Genomic DNA, 17896 nt, shown 5'->3' with positions numbered 1-17896 from the left:
ACCAATCACCTCCCAGAATGGCTTCGCCATCCAATTATAAAGTACGTTGTTGGCTTGTGGGCGGAGACTAAAATTACAAACCGTTCTGCCTCGATTTCTAGTAACCCGAGAGATTTATTGAAATATAGTTCAGAAACAAATGCTTTTAGCTTCCAGTCCTCCGGTCATGTAAGGTAATAGTTCATATGAAGTGGAAATGATGTATGATATTTAATTAACTGCTTTTATAACAGAAAAACGAGGCTAATGACTAGCTAACCACCTGTTGGCGTAAAGAGCTCCTCTGTTTACATTCATGTTAGTGTCGTTTATTGGCAGCAAGGTGTTCGTATAGAATCGCAAAGGGAGATTTCTTTTTGTTTCGACTTTAGACATGTAGCCATACAAAGAGCTGGATAAAATTGACTTTAGTCAGACTGGTCGTTATTTAGAGACATTCAGGCGGCTCTGTTCTGATGTTTGACATCGAGGAGAAATTTAGCAAAGATGCTTTCAGCCTGCAGAGTCTGATCCAGAGAACTGAGAGAGACACACTAAGGTGAGCAAAGTGGAGATCAGAGGTTTAGATACAGCAGAATTAGATCTGAATGAATTACTGTGACGATGCAGAAATTGGGGAGAAATGTACAACGTTACCTGTATCTAGTTATTTATTGACGTTGAAGGTTTTCACATTTTGTAAAGTTATGACAAAATATTGTTTTATTGAGATTTTCTAATACAGATCAGAGCCTACAAGCCATTTTCTACCCTTAGTTCACCTGAATAAAACTGTAGACCTGAAAATGTTAAGATTTTGTCATCTTTTATGTTTGACAAAACATGGAAAATGTACTATATATATTTATATATATATATTTTGTAAAGGACCACAATTTTATATCTATTTTTAGATTTCAAAACAATTGAATGTTCCATGTTCCTGCCTCTCTGTCCAGCCTGTAGAATGGCGTCTGCTGATACGAAAAAGAAAGGCGGCTGCATTCGCCAGGAGAACGCCTGCCTGATCGGAGACGGGCGGTTCTGCAGCGACCTGGACGCCCCGCAGTTTGACCCAGAAGCTTCTGACCTGCAGGTTGGACATGCATCCAGCCCATCTAAACCCCCCTCACGCAAACGCATGCAGAAAAGAAAAGAGAAGCGGGCTTCGGTTCCATGGTTGCAATGATACATTAGTGTTTTCTTTGGCAGGTCCATCACAGCCTCTCCAGGGTCATGGTCAGCAGCAGCATGGCGGCCATGAGCGAACACATCTGTCAGCTGGAAGCTGAGCTGGAGGCTCAGACTGAGGAACTGAAGTAAGCTCATTGTTCTAATGCAGGGAGTCAAAATCATTTTCGTTTTGGCCACAAGGGCCATGAAGGGACATTCACAACTCTCTGAGAAGAATTTTGTCAATTGTCACTATGCTTTTTCTGCATTTGATGAGCACCCTTTATATATAATTTTAACATGACACTATGTTTTTCAGTCAATGATATAATTTGACACTATGCAAATAAGACGGTTTGATTTGATTTGACAAATAAAGTTTAATTTCTGTGGCCCTCCAATGTTTGGAGGGCCACAGAAATTGCTCTGATGGGTCAGTTTTGGCCCATGGGCCATGAGTTTGGAAAAGGCTCCGTTTGACTTAGAAGAAGCTGGTTTCCAGGAGATGTTTTCTGATTTGTAATAAAAGAAATCTCTTGTACATTGGAAATCAGAAGTTTACATAGAGACATGAACGTCTAAAGTTAGATCAGAGCAAACGTCTCTTGTTTTAGGTCAGCTAGAATTATTTTTATTTTCTAAATGCCACAAAAAGTAAGAGAAATAATCCACCATTTATTCATTAACGCCTGACTTGCTTAGTGTAAACTCTACCGTTTGCATCGTCCATGTTTTGTAGGGCAGCGGAGCTGAGGGCGGAGTCCTGCCAGGAAGCTGCCGCTCACAGTGAGGCTGTGGTCGCCACGGTTACCGAGGAGCTGAGGATGTTGAGAGAGGAGCTGGAGAGCAGAACAGCAACAGGAAAGAGGTGGTGGTTTCATACCTGCTTCCACCTGGATGGAAACGAGGGAGTACGAGGGAGTGTTTTTCAAAGCGTGGGGCGCGGCCCCTCGGTGGCTGACAGGATGTACTGTGAGGGCCTTAGAAAGTTGGAGAGAAAAACAAATTAATCTTAAAATTTTCCTCATATTTTTTGTTTTCTTTTATTCAATATTTTTTTGTAAGTATAGAATATAAGTTAAAATAATTGATTTGAACATTATTTGTAATGCTCCTTGTCTGATTGGCTGCCAGTCAAGCTTCTGTTTGCTTAGCAAGCAAGAAATTGAAAAATATCTGACAAAGGAATCATCCAACAGCCTGCTGCAAAGAGCCCTAAGAATTGTCGGTATGAAATGCCTCTTGATCTGATCAATAGTAAATATTACATATCATCTTATAATCAAAAGAGTGGATTGTGATGACAAAATTGTATCATCTGGTAATTACATTTTTTTCCACAGAACTCACAGTCAAAGCTATGAGGCAGCATTTCTGCTAAATAAATGTAATAATTAATCAATAGAGGGTAAAAAACATTGTGAAAGTCGATGTTGCTTTAAATATTTTCTCTCATTTTCTGAGTTAATCCTCTTTGGGGTTACATGTCTGGGAACCCCTGATCTCCTCTCAGAGCGGAGCAGCAGAGGAACCAAGCTCTTCAAAATGCAGAGAAACTCAAAGAAGCTTTCAACGATTACAAAGACACGTTTTCCATTAGACTCCAAAAGGTACATTTGTACTCAAAATTGTCTTCTTATTTTATATGACAACTAAAAACCTTTTCTTAGTTGTTGACGCTGGAGACGGTTTGTCATTTTGCGCCTTCCAGGTGGTGGAGAGTGAGACGATGCTGAAAAAGAGTCTGATGGAGTCTGACAGAGAAAAGCAGGAGTTGGAGGTGAAGTTTTCTGCATTGGAAAGAGAGCGAGCTGAGCAGAGCCAGACGGTTAGGTACTGAGCATCTTCTGTTGAGTAGAAACTCAAAGAAGGCTTTTTCCCAGCATGCACTTCACCGGCAACATTTTGTTTTCCACGCAGCCAGCTGCAGGAGGAGCTGAGGCAGGGCGGAGCGGCTGCGGCTCTCCTCCAGGCCCAGCTGGAGCAGGCCGAGCACAGAGCCTCCCAGCTGGAGCAGCAGCTCTCAGAACAGGGGGCCGAGTGCAGGGAGGCGGCCGCCGTGCGCAGGGAGGTGGAGGAGCTGCGGACGCTGACCCGTGACCAGGAGCAGAAAGTGACCCAGACCCAGGCTGAGCTGTCCGCTCTGGAGGCTGTTCTGGCTCTGCTGCACCTGCAGGAGGTGGGGCTGCTTTCCACTGCCACCCACAGGCTGAGTTTTGTTTCCACATATATCATCTGGTGTCCAAACCTTGATCCAGGAGTCGACCTAAAAATAACAAACCTGATTGTGTGTTTGATTGCTGATCCCGTTGAAGGGAGGGAGCTTCAGTGTTCTGTTTTTGCTTTTTAATTCATGAAGGCTCCTGTAGGATCAATCTGCTCTAATCCATGCATGCTGCCCCCAATGGACTATTCAGGAGCTGCACATCTGCTGAAGCTGAAGCCAGGTAGGCTGCAGATCCTTCATCATCAACTGTGAGGCTAAACCATTTCATCATTTCCTCCGTTTTACAGCAGTAGACAAACCGTTTAGGAGCAGTTGACCCATCACTCGTTTTGACGAATAACTTTGAAATACATTTTGCGTTTTATGGAATCTAACTTCCACACGCTTCCTTAGACTGAAATAAAACGTTAAAATGTTGGTAATTGGTAATTTAAAAAAATCCTTGCCTTTAGAATTGAATAAATTGTTCTGAAATAAATATCCAACATTAATGTTGTTGTGTGTTTTCACCAGCTATATTGCTTCTCTGTTTATATCAAACACACCTCAATCCCACAATGCATCAGCATCACATGAGCAAATAAATACAACATAACCAGATGAAAATGAACATCGGTTATTAAAATCAACCCAGTTTTTTGTATTGGACCGATACCAGCATGTTAAAAGTTGACTAATGCCGGCTGATACTTATGTTGATGGCATATGGTGCATCCCGTTCCCTATATTTATTTTAGATGGACTATCAGAGATGCCAATAGCTGCATTATGAGCTGTAATGCAGCTATTTATATGTTAAAAAAGATTTTATTCCATACTGAATAGATTATCTTAAATGTAGAATTTTGTAGAAATGTCAGTGAGGTCATAGCACTGCAATAAAAGATGAAATTATTATTAACTTCATGAAGTTTTTTTTTATGCATGCTCTGAATTAGCTAAACATTAGCTTTAAGAGTGAAACAGGAATACTATAGTCATAACTTTCTTACTTCAATCATTTTATTCTAGAAGAAAACTACTTTGGTCATTTTTACTGATGCACCGAGTTCAGTTTTCCGGCCGATCACCAAAATATTTGCGAAACAAAAATATTTGCGAAAGTAAATAAAATGGATTTCACAGTTATGTATCACCTGATCTCCATTTTTTTGGAATTTTTTTTTTGTTGTTTTTAATGGTTGTTGTTTATATTTAAAATTTCTTCCATCTCCAGTTTGAACTTAGAATATTAAGGAAATCAGAGGAGATTTGTTGGCGCACTCCTAGTTTTTTTTGTTTTGTTTTGTTTTAGTTCAATGACAGACTGTTTGGGTTTTATGTGCTCTATGATCTTTATTTAAACGGTAACTCGATGGATAAATGGCTGAAAGGAAAAGTTTGGGATGGATGGAGAACTTGTTTTGTCATAATGCTAAGTCACATGATCCAACCGTGCAGATTTAGAGTTGTACATACAAATTACCTGCTAACAACAGCAGGTAATTACTTTATCTTTAAAAGAGATAAAGTAACATCCCAGTAATCCAGAGGGTCACCAGAGTGTCCAGGCGGTGGTTTGCTGGATAACGCTCCATGTGCCACTGCTTCCAGGTGAGGGCTACCAGCAGCTGCTGCGGGTCCTGCAGGTGAAGGAGGCCGAGCGGCTGAAACAGCAAAACCAGAAGGAGCGGCTGCAGGAGCGTCTGAGCAGAGCCCAGGAGGAGATCTCCGCCCTGCAGAACTCCATGGCCCAGAGAGCCTCCCACTACCAGAACCTCCACACAGAGCTGCTGGAGCGGGGCAGCCAGGCCACAGACGCTCAGAAAGAGGTCACTATGCTTTCTCACTGTTGCTCCTCAGGCCTTTGGAGTGAAACTAAAGATGATCAGAGATATAATAAGTCTGAGCAGCACATATACATATACATAGTAGCATTCCTTTTAAGGAACAAGGTCCCCGAAAGCCGACAGCAGTGATATGTAATGCTAATGATCTCATTCACATCTTAATTCAGCCAAAACTGTAGCTAGATATTTCTCAAAACAGGAAAATACTGACAGTGATTCTAATATTTTTATCCAAAGCAAAAAAAAAAAAAAAATCTATAGATAGAAAGTGCAAAGTTATACTTTGGTGCCTCTGTCAGTGCCTTGAAGATGCTGGTGTGGTGATGCTTCAGGAATAAGGCCCTGAAGGCTGGACTTTGGTTGAACACAAAGTTTTGTAACAAACTGCAGTCTATGTCAGCACAACCGAATTGCAAAGGAAATCTTGGTCAGTCATAGTGAAGTCCCTCCGATCGCTGGACAGCATCTCTTTTATAGCCTTCTGGCCACCACACACTCCTCAGAGTAAACATTGTCACATAGCTCTGTTCCAGGTATGGGCATGTTTAGGTCTTGGTGGTGCTCTGTCTAATAGTTATAACTTGAACATGCTGGTGACCCTTTTCTAAAGCATTGACGCCAGGAAAAAAAATTGAAAGTTTTGGAAATAAAAAAAAGAGGAATAATTGTTAATATTTTTTTAATATGCATGTTTCTAATGTTTTTTCTTTCCCTCAGTTAAAAAGAAAAAGCGCTCGGGTTGCTGCACTGGAGAAACAGCTGCAGGAAAAAAGCTCTGCATACAGTCTGGCCGCTCTGAAGAACACGGAGCTGGAAAACGAGCTGAAGGTACAGCCACTCAAACGTTTAACTAACTTCATCAGCCGTGCGCCTGAAGCTGTGTTTCCATTAGCCAGAAAATTGTGCATACTAAAAGTATGAAAATACAATTGCTTAATGGAAACACGGCTATTTAGAAAAAATAATCACTTTTTCAATAAAAAGTTTTTTGCGCCAGAATGAGGTGGCTTTTTTTTTTTTTTTTGCCGTATAAAAATAGGTGAAATTTGCAAAACGGAAATAAAAATAAGTTTTTCCGCATCATTTGTGTCACGTTACCACTGGTGAAGAAGACGACAGGAAGTTGTAGGAGGATGATGCTGGCTCCACCAGTTCTCTCACAACATCACACAGTTGATAAAAAGTTGTATATCATTCCAACGTGTTGAATCCACAGGTCTTCTGTAAAATCATAGACTAAAGTCTCCCCAAAATGCCCGAGTAGGCGGGGCTTACAGTTCCAACGGCTCAATAAGTCGCCGACGTCTCCTCTCATTGGCTAATAGAGCACTAGCGCCATGGCTGAATTATGAATATATCTCATATATAAAACACACGAGTTTTAATAACTTATCGCACAAACAAGCTAATCACAAATGAATTTAATTTCTTATTTAATGGAAACTCCGCAATTGCAGATGGTTTTTCATCATAAGCAGAATATAGACAAAGATATGTTTTGTACACATTTGCAATGGAAAGGCAGCTAGAGACTCTGGCTCTGATCTCATTACAGGAGAAGAGCAGCAGCGTTCAGCACTACCAGGCTCTGTTGAGCAAAAAGCAGAAGGAGCACCAGAAGTCTCTGGATCAGTGTGAACAGTTTCACTCTCAGCAGATGGCTGAGCAACAGCACAGGATAGAAATGGTAACATAAACTCATCAGTTCCTTTGACAGCAGCATCAGCTAAGCTAACAGTGGCTCTGTGACTTCCTGTAGCTGCAGCTGTCAGTGGAGGAGAGCCTGAGCCAGATGTTGGAACTGGAGCAGCAGCTGGGTTCTGTTCAGACGGAACGGGACCAAGCTCAGAAAGCTGCGCTGCTGCTGCAGACCTCTGTGGATCAGCTCACACAGGCAAGTCAGCATGTAGGTTCCATTCTCATATGGGACGGGTCAGAGGAGTTTATACGTTGATGAAATGTTCTGTTTCCTCATTCCAGGAGAAGGAGGTTGAAGTTCAACGGAACCAGGAGATGCTGCAGAGTTTCAAAGATCAGGCTACTCAATCTGCCACCATGGTTTGTACAGGAGCCATGAACACAACATGGAAAAGTCACAAGAAGTATGTTTAGGATTTTCTTTATGACTGGGTAAACATGGAAGAAAATTTAAATTTCTAAATCGTGCTCCCTAGTAGGATGTCTAAAAGTTTCCATTTGTTCATCTCTTCATCCATCCATCTATCTGACAATTTTACTTTCCAGGTGGATCTTTAGGCTTCTAGTTCATGTCTTCAGAAGGGAATGTTTTATCATTTACAGGAGCCACGAGTAAAAAGATGTTGTGTTCACCATCGATAACCCGCTTTGTGTTTCTCCACCGCTTAGGTATCTGAGCTGCAGTCTTGCCTGTCGATGTGCAAGGAGGAGCTGAACTCGTACCTGCAGCAAATGGAGGAGGTGAAGAGAAACCATCAGACAGAGCTGCAGAGGAAGAACGAAAAGGTCCACACTGAAAACGTTTGTCAGTTGGTTTATCAGGGCACAAGGCAGTTAAACACACACCTGTCCTCTCTCCTCGTTGCTTTTTCAGATCTCTTGTCTGCAGGAGAAGCTGCACAGCACCAGCCTGGTCTGTCAGAGCACCACTGAGCAGAACCTGCAACTGCAGGAGTCTCTGCAGCAGCAGCAGACCATGCTGACCGAGAGCACAGCTCGGATCTCTGAGCTGGAGGAGAGCCAGAGCCAATTGCAAAGACAGGTCAGGCTAACACACACGCACACACACACATGCATGCACGCAGACCTGTGTTAGAAGCTCAGAAGGGGCTTGACAAATTTGAGGAATTTTGGATTTTCAACCCAGCTCCGCCTTCGAGGTGCAGCTCCTCCTCCTGCCTGCAGTTTCCAAGTTTCCGCCTCACAGAGCAGGCCTGCCCCTTGAATCCTCCATTCAGCTCCTTCAGACTAGCCAGCAGCACATTAGTAAACACCTGGTAGAACTGTTCATCAGCTGAGCTGGTCAGTACAACGCTGGTAAAAACGTTGTTAAAGAGTTAATGGAGGAGCAATGTTGTGTTGACTTCCTGAAGGCAGAGCTTCAGAAAAAGCAGGAGTTTTTAAAGAGATAGAGGCCCAATTTTAAAGTGTTAAATTATAATGTCAAATTGAAATCATATTTGATATACATACAACATTTTTATTAACATCTGAAGATAACATAGTTACTTGATTGTGCTCTAAAATGGCACAGTGTTGCTAGAAAATATAGAACGCTGGCCCTTTAATCTGTCAAAACTCACCACGTTTTCACTTTTGAATCTTATTAAGAATTCAAAAGTGATAATGAAAAAGCACTTTTGTTCCAGTCAACCACTGACTTTGTACTGTCTGGTCCAGGTGTCTGGTTTGGAGCTGCAGCTGGAGCGAGCGTGGGCTTCTCTACAAGATGAAGTCAGGAGCAAAGGCCTGGAGGCCCAGGCTGCAGAGAGGAACCTGCAGGAGACGACTGAACAAAACACACAACTCTCCAAATCCATCAGGTCCCAGACAGAGGAGCTACGATCACACAAAGCTCCTCATATTACCTGTTTTCTGTATTATCCCCCTGATAAAACGCTCATTCTAATGCTCTAAAATACATTAAAATGACATCATGATGCATAATTTTTGTATTATGGCAAAAACCACATCATGATCTGTTTGAAGACGGTTTTGGTTCTCTTTTAGTTTCCAGCTGAGGAAAAGGACAAAATACACAAGCCTTTCTCTGTTGGTTTTAGAGCTAAGCTTTCAGTTAAAGCTCGAATCTTTACCTCATGTTCCACTTTATATTTCTGGGCAGTCATCTCACATTGACGATGCAAAAGCTGGAGGTGGAGCTTGAGCACCTGAGGAGCCAAGAGGCTGCAAAGGCAGAGCAGATCGTTGGCTTGGAGCAGAACCTGGAGCGAACCAAGAGCCAAGTCATCACCAAGACCTCCAAAGGTCAGACATTCAGGACCGGTGCGGAAAAAAGAAAAGGTCTGGCGTTTTCAGCATGTTCTCCATCAGTCTCAACTTTGACCTTTATCGACTCTCATCTTCCTCCAGTTGAGGAACTTGAAGAGAAGCTCCATCGCTGTGAGGAGGAGCGGCTCTGCAGCATGCAGAGAGTAAAGGTCCTGGAGGGTGAACTGCACTCCGTGCAGGTGGAGCTGGGCAACGCCGTGAAGAGGCTGCAGGAGCTGCAGGACGTCCTGCAGAGGACCCAGACCGTCTCTGACCAACGGCAAGCCCAGGTGGAGAAACTGGGTTTGAGGCTGAGGTGAGGAGAAGTCCACGTGTGGAAAAATCCCTCTGTGCATGACACAAACTGAAGATCGCATCAGCAAGACTGCTGCTTTGAAAACAATGCCAATGTTGATGCTTTGCTTTAAATCAAACCCAATTTCCTTCATTTTTGGGGATCGGCTGATATTTGCATGTGAAAGCGATTTTATTTACCTCAGCAGAGGTCTGAAAATCAGCCACTGTCCCTTTTGCTCTGCAGAGACAGAGGGCTGACTGTTGACCCCGCCCACAATGTCATGTCACAAGAATCACCCCAACTTATTAACCGTGTTGCTATGTTGAGTGACTTTTTATCAGTATCGGTCAGGCTTTTAAAAGATGGGTGATCAGCCAGAAAAGTGCAATCCTGCGTTTTTATTTTTCTTGTTTCTCAGGTTTAGTTGTGTGTTTGCTGTGAAAAACATATTTTATGACTGTGACGAATTCAGATTTTTCTAAAGTAAAACATCTTTATTTTATCTGTTGAGACAAAATGAAACATTGGGATGTTTTTGTTGCATGAAATGCAGAATCAAACAAAGCCCAGTTGTACGACACAACAGTTTCCATGGCTACTGTACATTATCTGTTGGATAATCAGTCATGAAGAAACTAGAATAATCAAAAGCCAAGCTGGAGTTACGCAGTTTGTTTTCCCACCATGCTTCATAACTGCTTAAAACCTCATAAAATTCATAACTAATTGTCGTTATCGACTGATATGAAACGCTTACCTCATGATGTGTTTTGCAGCCATATCATCCAGCTGTAGGTTATTTGTGTGTGCCTGTGCATGAATTTACAGTGAGACCCAGAAGGAGTTAGAGGAGAGAACTCATGAGGTCTTGGACATGGACAACGCCCTGAAAGAAAGACAGGAGGAGCTCCAGCAGAGAGCCAAACTGGTGCATCACGTCTTCCATCCTCCTTTTCTATTAACCACCATTAAACGTACGTCTCATCTATCACCTGTCCTCACTGCCGTGTCCCCCTCAGCTCAGCCAATTGGATGAAGCAATCAGGGAGCACAAGCTGGAGATGGTCAGGAAGGTGGAGGTCCTGCAGCAGGAGCTAACACAACGAAACGCCAAGGTCAGAGACTCTGTCCCTGTCCTCTTTGCTTTGTATTCGTTTTAGCCTCAAGGTTCCATCCAGAGACTTTATGGAAGAAAAAAAACAGCATAAAGGTCATTTGAAAAGTACATTTTTGCTGGTTTTATAATAAGTGTTATTAGTTTTTATACAAAAAAATATTAATTAACTTAAATTACATTCATAATGATAATTTAATTCCAGTAGAGTTTTACTAACTTCTCTCAGGCTTGTCTAAACCCGACTCGTTTTCCCTCCTAGCGGATGATCACAGAAACACAGAAATGATGCAAACTCCAAAACACATGAGCACAAAAACTAATGCAAAATGCTGCAATCACAGGAAGTAAAAGAAAAAGGGAAACTGGCACAAATACAGCAGAGGCAGCAAGTATGAAACTGCAAACTCGTTCCATAGAACGGCATTACTCCAGACCACTAGGGGGAGTCGACCACCAAATCAAATCGGACCAGACGCTCAGTGAAGACAGATGTCAAGATTTAACAGCATGTCCAGGAACATTTGGAGGAAGAAAGAAAGTTATACTTGATGTCATTATCAACAGTAGCGTATTTATGTAGGTTATACCTCCTGCTCCAGATTTCCCCTAGTGGTCTGGAGCACTTCCAGTTTGCATCATTTCATACTTGCTGTTCTTGTTGGTATTTACCAACAAGATTGCAGCATTCTTTGTTTGCATTGTTTTTATGTGGAATTTGTTTTTTCTTGTAATTATCTGTTGTTGTTGTTGTTGTTGTTTTCTTTTTGGGGGGTGGAGTTTGCATCCTTCATGTGTTCACTGCCCATTTTCACCTGTCTGTCACTTTAGAAACACCAAACACTCAGCTGTAACTGAGACGTTCACACAGGGCGTTTGAACATAAAATCACTTTTAAGATCTTTATTAGTTAAAAAGACACACATCATTATCAGTCCACTTCTGATAAGTCTGGAATTGTACTTTGACAATTTGTCTGCTCCTGTTTTTGTGCTGTTAGGAGTCAGAGGAGCTCAGCCAGCAGCTGTCTGAGTGTGAGCATCGGCTTCAGGAGGCGCTGGACCAACTGGAAGCGAGTCAGCGTGACCGTGGCGCTCTGAGCAGAGAGCTGGACGCCACCAAGCTGCAGATCAGGGAGACGGTGAAGACACATGTTGCTCTGACTTCTGGGGCTGTTAGCTGTTGGTTTCCCTGGGAGTAACTGGAACAGTCTGAGAATGAGTCATTTTTCCATTCCCTTCAGCTTCCTCCCTCCGTGTTGCTCTGTAAACCCTGTGGTGTGTGTGTTTTTGCAGGAGGCCCAGCTGCGCAGCGCAGCGGAGGAGCTGCTTCGGAAGGAGTCTGGGTGGCTGCAGGAGGAGGAGCGTCTGCAGAGCGTGCTCTCTGCTCTGGAGCAGGAGCTGGAGCTGGAGAAGGAGCAGCACAGTAAAGAGGTACACCGACCCCATCCCTTCCCTCCACCCTCCTCCTGACATCAGAGAATAGAATATGGACATTTGTCCACTGCATAGTAGCAGCTGCCCAAACAAACAGCAAATACACATACAAACAGCTTGACAACATAAACAACAGTTTAAATTGAACAAAACACCAGAGCGATTGCACACCTTCCACCTCAACACTCTCTGTTTAAAAAGTGTTTTGTTATTTGGAATTAAAATATCTGTGTTGAAATAAAAATTGTCTTTGTTAAATTACTTTAGGAGATCCTGCTGGTATAATGTTGAACGTTTCCATTCATTTATGAAGATATTCAGTCAGTTACACAAAACATGAAAGAAGCAGGACTGTACATGGTCGACATGGCGACTCCAGCTTAAAGGGGCAGTATTTTATAAAATTGACTTTTTTTTAACTTTACATCATGTAATAATATTATTCCCTCATCCAAAACATACCTCTAGTTTTGCTTTGATTCTTTCAAGGGTGTTTGAGAAATCCTTTAGTCTCCCGGGGCAACCATTCAGCTGTGCAAAACACCTGGGTGGGCCGAGCGTCGCAACCCTCCCTCAAAACTCTGCCACTCAGTTCCTTCAGACTAGCCAGGAGGAATTAGCAGACACCTGTTGAGCTCATTATAGGAGCTACTCATCAGAGCCATGCTGATAAAAATATTGTTGAAAGGTTAATAGAGGAATCATGTTGTTATGACTTCCTGAAAGTGGAATTTCAGAAAGAGCGGGAGTTTTTAAAGAGACGGTGGCCCAATTTGAAGGCATTTAATCACTACGTCAAAGTTCTTCTAAGTCATATTTGATGTATATAGCATTTTTATAACTGAATTTACAATAGTTACTTCATTGTGCTGTAAAATGGCAGTATGTGGCTGGAGAATACATAACGCTGCCCCTTTAAGACGATATCCAGGTAAATAACCAGACAGCTATAAGGAGTGAGCTCAGCTCTCTATACATGTGGGGTCCTTCACTGCCTGGGGGTCAAACACCATTGGCTGTGTTTTTTTTTTGTTTGTTTTGTTTTATATTAACGATTAGATAACATGGGTCACATTCAGAATTTCATGCTTGAGATTTGGAAATTGTCTCGTCATCTGGAAGACATGACGACGGTTTTTCATGAGAACTTCAGTCTCCGTCTCATCAGGCCGTGTGCTTCCTGTTGGGCCGTGGGTTAGCAGTGACTCCGGTGGTCACCGTTGTTCCTCACGCGCTTCCGTTCTGTCTCATTTCTATTCCTCTTCTTGATGTTTTTACCTGAGGGAGACTTTTTCACATCATGTGTTTCTACTGGAGTTTTATGTAATTGACTAATACACAGGATTGCCTTATAGAAACTGATTCACAGTTTTAAGTTTGTTTTTTTTTAATTGTTTGTTTTTTGATGTTCATTTACATTCATTCACCTTATTACATGATTTCATAACATTTCAAATTTAAAAGATAAATAATTCTATATAAAGAGAAACTGGAATGTAAATATGATTAAAGTAGATATTAGCATAATTTACATGATTAAATAAAAAAATAAAGTAATACTTTATTGAACCACCTTCCAGTCTTATGGAGATGTGGCTCTTTCAAATCGGCTGGAGAGCATAATGACTTTGATTGTCATTCAAATTCCGGTCTGGGCTTTGACTAAGCCTTCTTATCACATAAATTAATCCAAATGATCCCATTGTAATCCTGACTGTAGGATCATACATGATTGTCTTGTATTCACCTTCATTTTCTCTTTAGAACTGAGTGTCTAACATAAGTTTATTTGTGCAGCATATTTCAGCAGAGTATCTTTTGTGTTGAGTTTTTGTTGTAACTTGTGGAACCCTGTGTCCTGACCGTGCCGCTCTCCGTCGATCCGCAGTTGGAGTCTCTGCAGCACACGCGGGGCCAGCTCCTCAAAGTGTCGGAGCAGATCTCCTCCACCATGCGCTCGTGCCAGGAGCAGCTCACCACCAAGCTCCAGCAGAGCCAGGCCCAGCTGGAGGAGGCCAGGGCGCAGTGCGGCCGGGTCAAAGCCCAGCTGGACCAGGCCCAGATCGAGCTGGACTACAGCCGCAGCCAGGTCGGCCACCTCCAGACGCAGCTGGACCAGAGCCAGGAGCAGCTGCTGCAGAGCAGAACCGAGCTGGAGGACAGCCGGGTTCTGTGTGAGCAGACGAGAGTACAGAGCAGCCACCTCCATGTGCAACTGGAGCTGCTCTCTACGCAGCTGCAACAAAGCAGAGCGCAGGTTTCCCAGCTCCAAACTCAGCTGCAAGCCTCGGAGAAGAATGCAGAGATGTCCGCCGATTCGCTGCTCATCAAGGTACGCTTTATCCCAGAAGTGCAAGCTTCAGCTGTGCATCCTTAACAAGACTTAAAATCATTTTGAAAAAAAACAATTACTTAAGTACTTTAATCACAGGACTTAAATACATCTTACCATGAGCTACTTAAGTGCTATGCTGATGATATTACAGTAACCTCTTATTTTACTAGGTTTTGGTTTTTTGTCTTAAATTTCATTCAAGGTGGCATAAGAAGTCTTATATTTGACTTTCTGAAACCTGCAGGAAGCCTTTGACTGTTCCAACGTGTTTCATGCTGATTTCCTCCTGCTGCAGGAGTCAGAGGTGACCCGCCTCCAGGCCCGGATCTCCAGTCTGGGACGAGTAGCAGAGAGACAGAGCCTCTGCAGCCACTCTGCCTCCCTCACTGAGCTTCCAGAGCCCTCCTTCTCCTCTCAGCCGTCTCTTCCTTCCTTTAGTCTCTTACCAGCCTCCGTCCGCTTGTCTCCACGCTCTCAACCGGTGCCCCTGTTCTCCCCGACACCCGACTGGCCTCAGAGTGGCAGCCTATCCTCTTCCACGGACCTCCCTCGCAGCCTGAGGGAGGTGCTGATCAGGGAGCCGTGGGACTCTTCCTCTGCGAGTGGTTCCATGTTCGCGGGGTCGGCTGACCAAAGCTGGCGGAGCCTCAGCGCCACCGAGGCCTCGGCGACATCCGACGCCTCGTTCGACCCACTCACATACATGCCAGACAAACCCAACAACACAGACGTCTGCACAGAGGGACAGGCGGGACCGCAGGGGGACGACAAATCGCTCACCGAGTCCAGGAGGGAGTCGGAGGAGACTCTGGTGGGAGACGATGAGGGAGAGATGGACATAAACTCACTGACCGGGATGCTGAGGTTTGTGAATCAGACTTTAGCCATGCAGCAGGATCCGTCTCCATGGAGCCCCATAAAGCAGATGCAGACCTGACTCTCTGTCACTCTGCAGGTAAAAACGCCTTTAATTAGCCGATTAATCAATAAAAGCTTGGTTTTGTTTTCTGAAATGGGAAACAGTTACTGACATCTAGTGGTCGAGTTGGAGATTCATCTGTTTTTTTCCTTACATTGACGTTCACATGCCATTTTGTTACAATGCAATCACCAGCTTCAATGTATTTCATGAGATTAATCTAAAAAAGGAGTGCATAATAAACTTTACCATGATACCCTGAACACAACATCCTTTTGCTGGAACATAGTAGTGGCAGCATCATGCTGTGGGATGATTGTTTTTTTTCCCCCTTGCTGTTTAGAGTTGATGAGAGATGAAGATGGAGGCTAAATACCAATGTAAGGAATTCATGTGTTTGCATGGTCTAGTCAAAGTCCAGACCTGAATCCCATTGCAAAGATTAACTGATGGTTACAGCTGCTCTCCATTTTGTGAAACTGGGGCTTTCATAAAATATTCCCTCATTAGTTGAAAGATAGTGAAGGTTTTTCAATCTGAAAGAGTCACAGCTGCTGAAAATAGAAACAAATGTTGCAACTTTGGTCTCCAAACAAACTGAGTCTCCGAGACTATGAGGTGTGAAAGTCTCATTGTCCTTCCGTTTCACAATAATGTGCCACTTTGGCTCGATCCACAACCAGAAAACTTTGTGCTTATGAAGTCGCAACAATCCAATAGTTATGAATAATATAAACCTGGATGTGTTTATCTCTAGTATTGTCTTGTTTTTTCCAAGTGGAAGAAGCCACTCCATGATTGGTTCAGGTTTCAGGTTTTCACTTCTAGTTTCACACCCCGTCTCTTGTTTTTGTGTCATGCAGTGAACTTTGAATTCTGGATTTCTTAATCAGTTGGATCTTTGTATGACGCAACCTTCAAATAAGTCTAATAGTATCTGCAATGTGTTATCTGGCTATCATCAGCCTATTAGCCGCTAAATCCTCGTTTTTGTTGACGAGCTTTGAGACCGTCAGTCCTTCAGATGGCTCTCGAGGTCTCCTCTGGGGGAGGGGAGCAACAAAAGATAAACTTCTTTAGGTTGTTTAGTCGGTTTATTGTTTAGAGAGTCACGTTTGGTAAAGTAGGATAGATATTTATGTGGAAAACAACACAAAACTACCTCCACTTCCTGAGCTGTTTTACATTTATGCTATAACCACAGAGTTCCGTGCATCTCACTGTGAGTTTATGTGACAGAACAGCACAAGTTGTGAAGAGGAAGAACAACGATACGTGACTTTCAAAAGATTTTACAAAACTTGTTTTGAAAAAGTGTGTTGTGAAGACCCTCCAACATAGTAGTTAATAAAGCCACATTTTACTTCAGTTATAGTTTTGGTTCCCCACAGCATGATGCTGCCACCACAGGATTCTCCTGATGGGGGTGGTGTGTTCAGGAGGATGTTTTATGATGCGTAGCATTCAACATGTAAAACAAAAAGTTAACTTTATTCATTTTGCCATCATCTGACCGGAGGACCTTCATGTTGGATTCATGCGGCCTTTATGACTGCCTCTCTTCTTGCCAGGCTGCTTCAGTTGTTTACCGACTTTTATCAAATCACAGTAGAGCTTGTGCAGAGAGACTCTGTCAATGTAGACAACAATGACCTGAGAAAAATGTGTCATTGAAAACTTTGCAGTCTGGCTCCCTCTATGAAATGGTTTCAACACATTTCCTGGTCGATAAATCGCCCCAGTAATTATTGGGATAAACTATAATATTGTTTTGAGACAATTTTCAGATGATGTATTGATAATGGCTTATAATAATAATAATAATAAGGCAAGTTTGCCCTCTCAAAGATAAATAAACTGGGAGAGCTTTTAAATGTTCCCCCCAAAAACAAACAAGACGAATAAAAATTAAAACCACACATGGTCAAAACCATAAATTAAATGGATGGTGATTAAACAAAATTTCACTTCACAAAATATTCCTCATCATCACGTTCATGTTAATTTATCATGTGATGAATTGATTGATTGATGTTTTGTTTTGTGACAGGCGTTCCCAGGATGTACTTTCAGGGAGCTGCCTGCAGGGGGAGCACAACCAACCAACCCAATACATTCTTATATTCATGAACCTTTTCCATGATTTGTCCCTTTATGTGTTAGTGATTCAGATCAATTATTAGAGCATGTTTATGTGACCTCTTTAATTGCACTTAGTAAAACATGGACCCTTTAGATCAGCAGAATGTAGCGTTTGCATTTTATTTAACATTATTAACTATTGTTTGTGAATGTGAATAGTTTTCTTGTGATTTCTGCCAATTAAAGAGTTTTTGCATAAACTGAGGCGACTCTTGGCGATGATGCGTTCCCATGAAGATCTCTGGAAGTTCCCAGGCTGAGTTGGAGGGTCATCAAACTGATCCCTGACCATGGAAGGAATGTTTGGGACATGGCTCCATGTGGGCAAGTGAAACTATGATCACATGTAAACACAGAGCAAAAACATCAGGAAGGTTTTGGTTGTCGGATCCCGTTTGGATCTTTAGGTAGGATCCTGGTAATGTTAATAATAGTAATATTATTGACAGATATTTAGGGTATTTAGCGTCTCTGA

At 42.6% G+C, this 17896-nt stretch overlaps 1 protein-coding gene across 4 annotated transcripts; it reads left to right on the top strand.

The window, feature by feature from the left end:
* The first annotated feature begins 73 nt into the window (after window positions 1-73).
* ccdc18 (coiled-coil domain containing 18) lies at window positions 74-17622 on the top strand. Of its 4 annotated transcripts, none has more exons than XM_055033564.1 (24): window positions 74-538; window positions 939-1075; window positions 1192-1298; window positions 1892-2020; window positions 2666-2762; window positions 2864-2985; window positions 3073-3331; window positions 3512-3599; window positions 4973-5190; window positions 5926-6036; window positions 6764-6895; window positions 6968-7102; window positions 7189-7266; window positions 7576-7692; window positions 7781-7948; window positions 8587-8729; window positions 9032-9174; window positions 9280-9493; window positions 10304-10403; window positions 10495-10590; window positions 11590-11730; window positions 11885-12022; window positions 13914-14357; window positions 14656-17622. In XM_055033564.1, the coding sequence occupies exons 2-24, from the start codon at window positions 947-949 to the stop codon at window positions 15295-15297; spliced, it is 3951 nt and encodes a 1316-aa protein (XP_054889539.1). In that variant the 5' UTR covers window positions 74-538; window positions 939-946; the 3' UTR covers window positions 15298-17622. The 4 variants fall into 4 exon arrangements, with proteins under 4 accessions (XP_054889539.1, XP_054889538.1, XP_054889537.1 ...); XM_055033563.1 differs by having other exon boundaries at window positions 9032-9192; XM_055033562.1 differs by having other exon boundaries at window positions 9032-9210.
* The last annotated feature ends 274 nt before the right edge of the window (window positions 17623-17896 follow it).

Source organism: Poeciliopsis prolifica, unplaced genomic scaffold, assembly GCF_027474105.1.
Source record: "Poeciliopsis prolifica strain line A6 unplaced genomic scaffold, Auburn_PproV2 SCAFFOLD008, whole genome shotgun sequence".
NCBI lineage: Eukaryota > Metazoa > Chordata > Actinopteri > Cyprinodontiformes > Poeciliidae > Poeciliopsis > Poeciliopsis prolifica.
The sequence above is the reverse complement of the archived record's forward strand: the minus strand, read 5'-3'. Positions and strand labels throughout refer to the sequence as shown.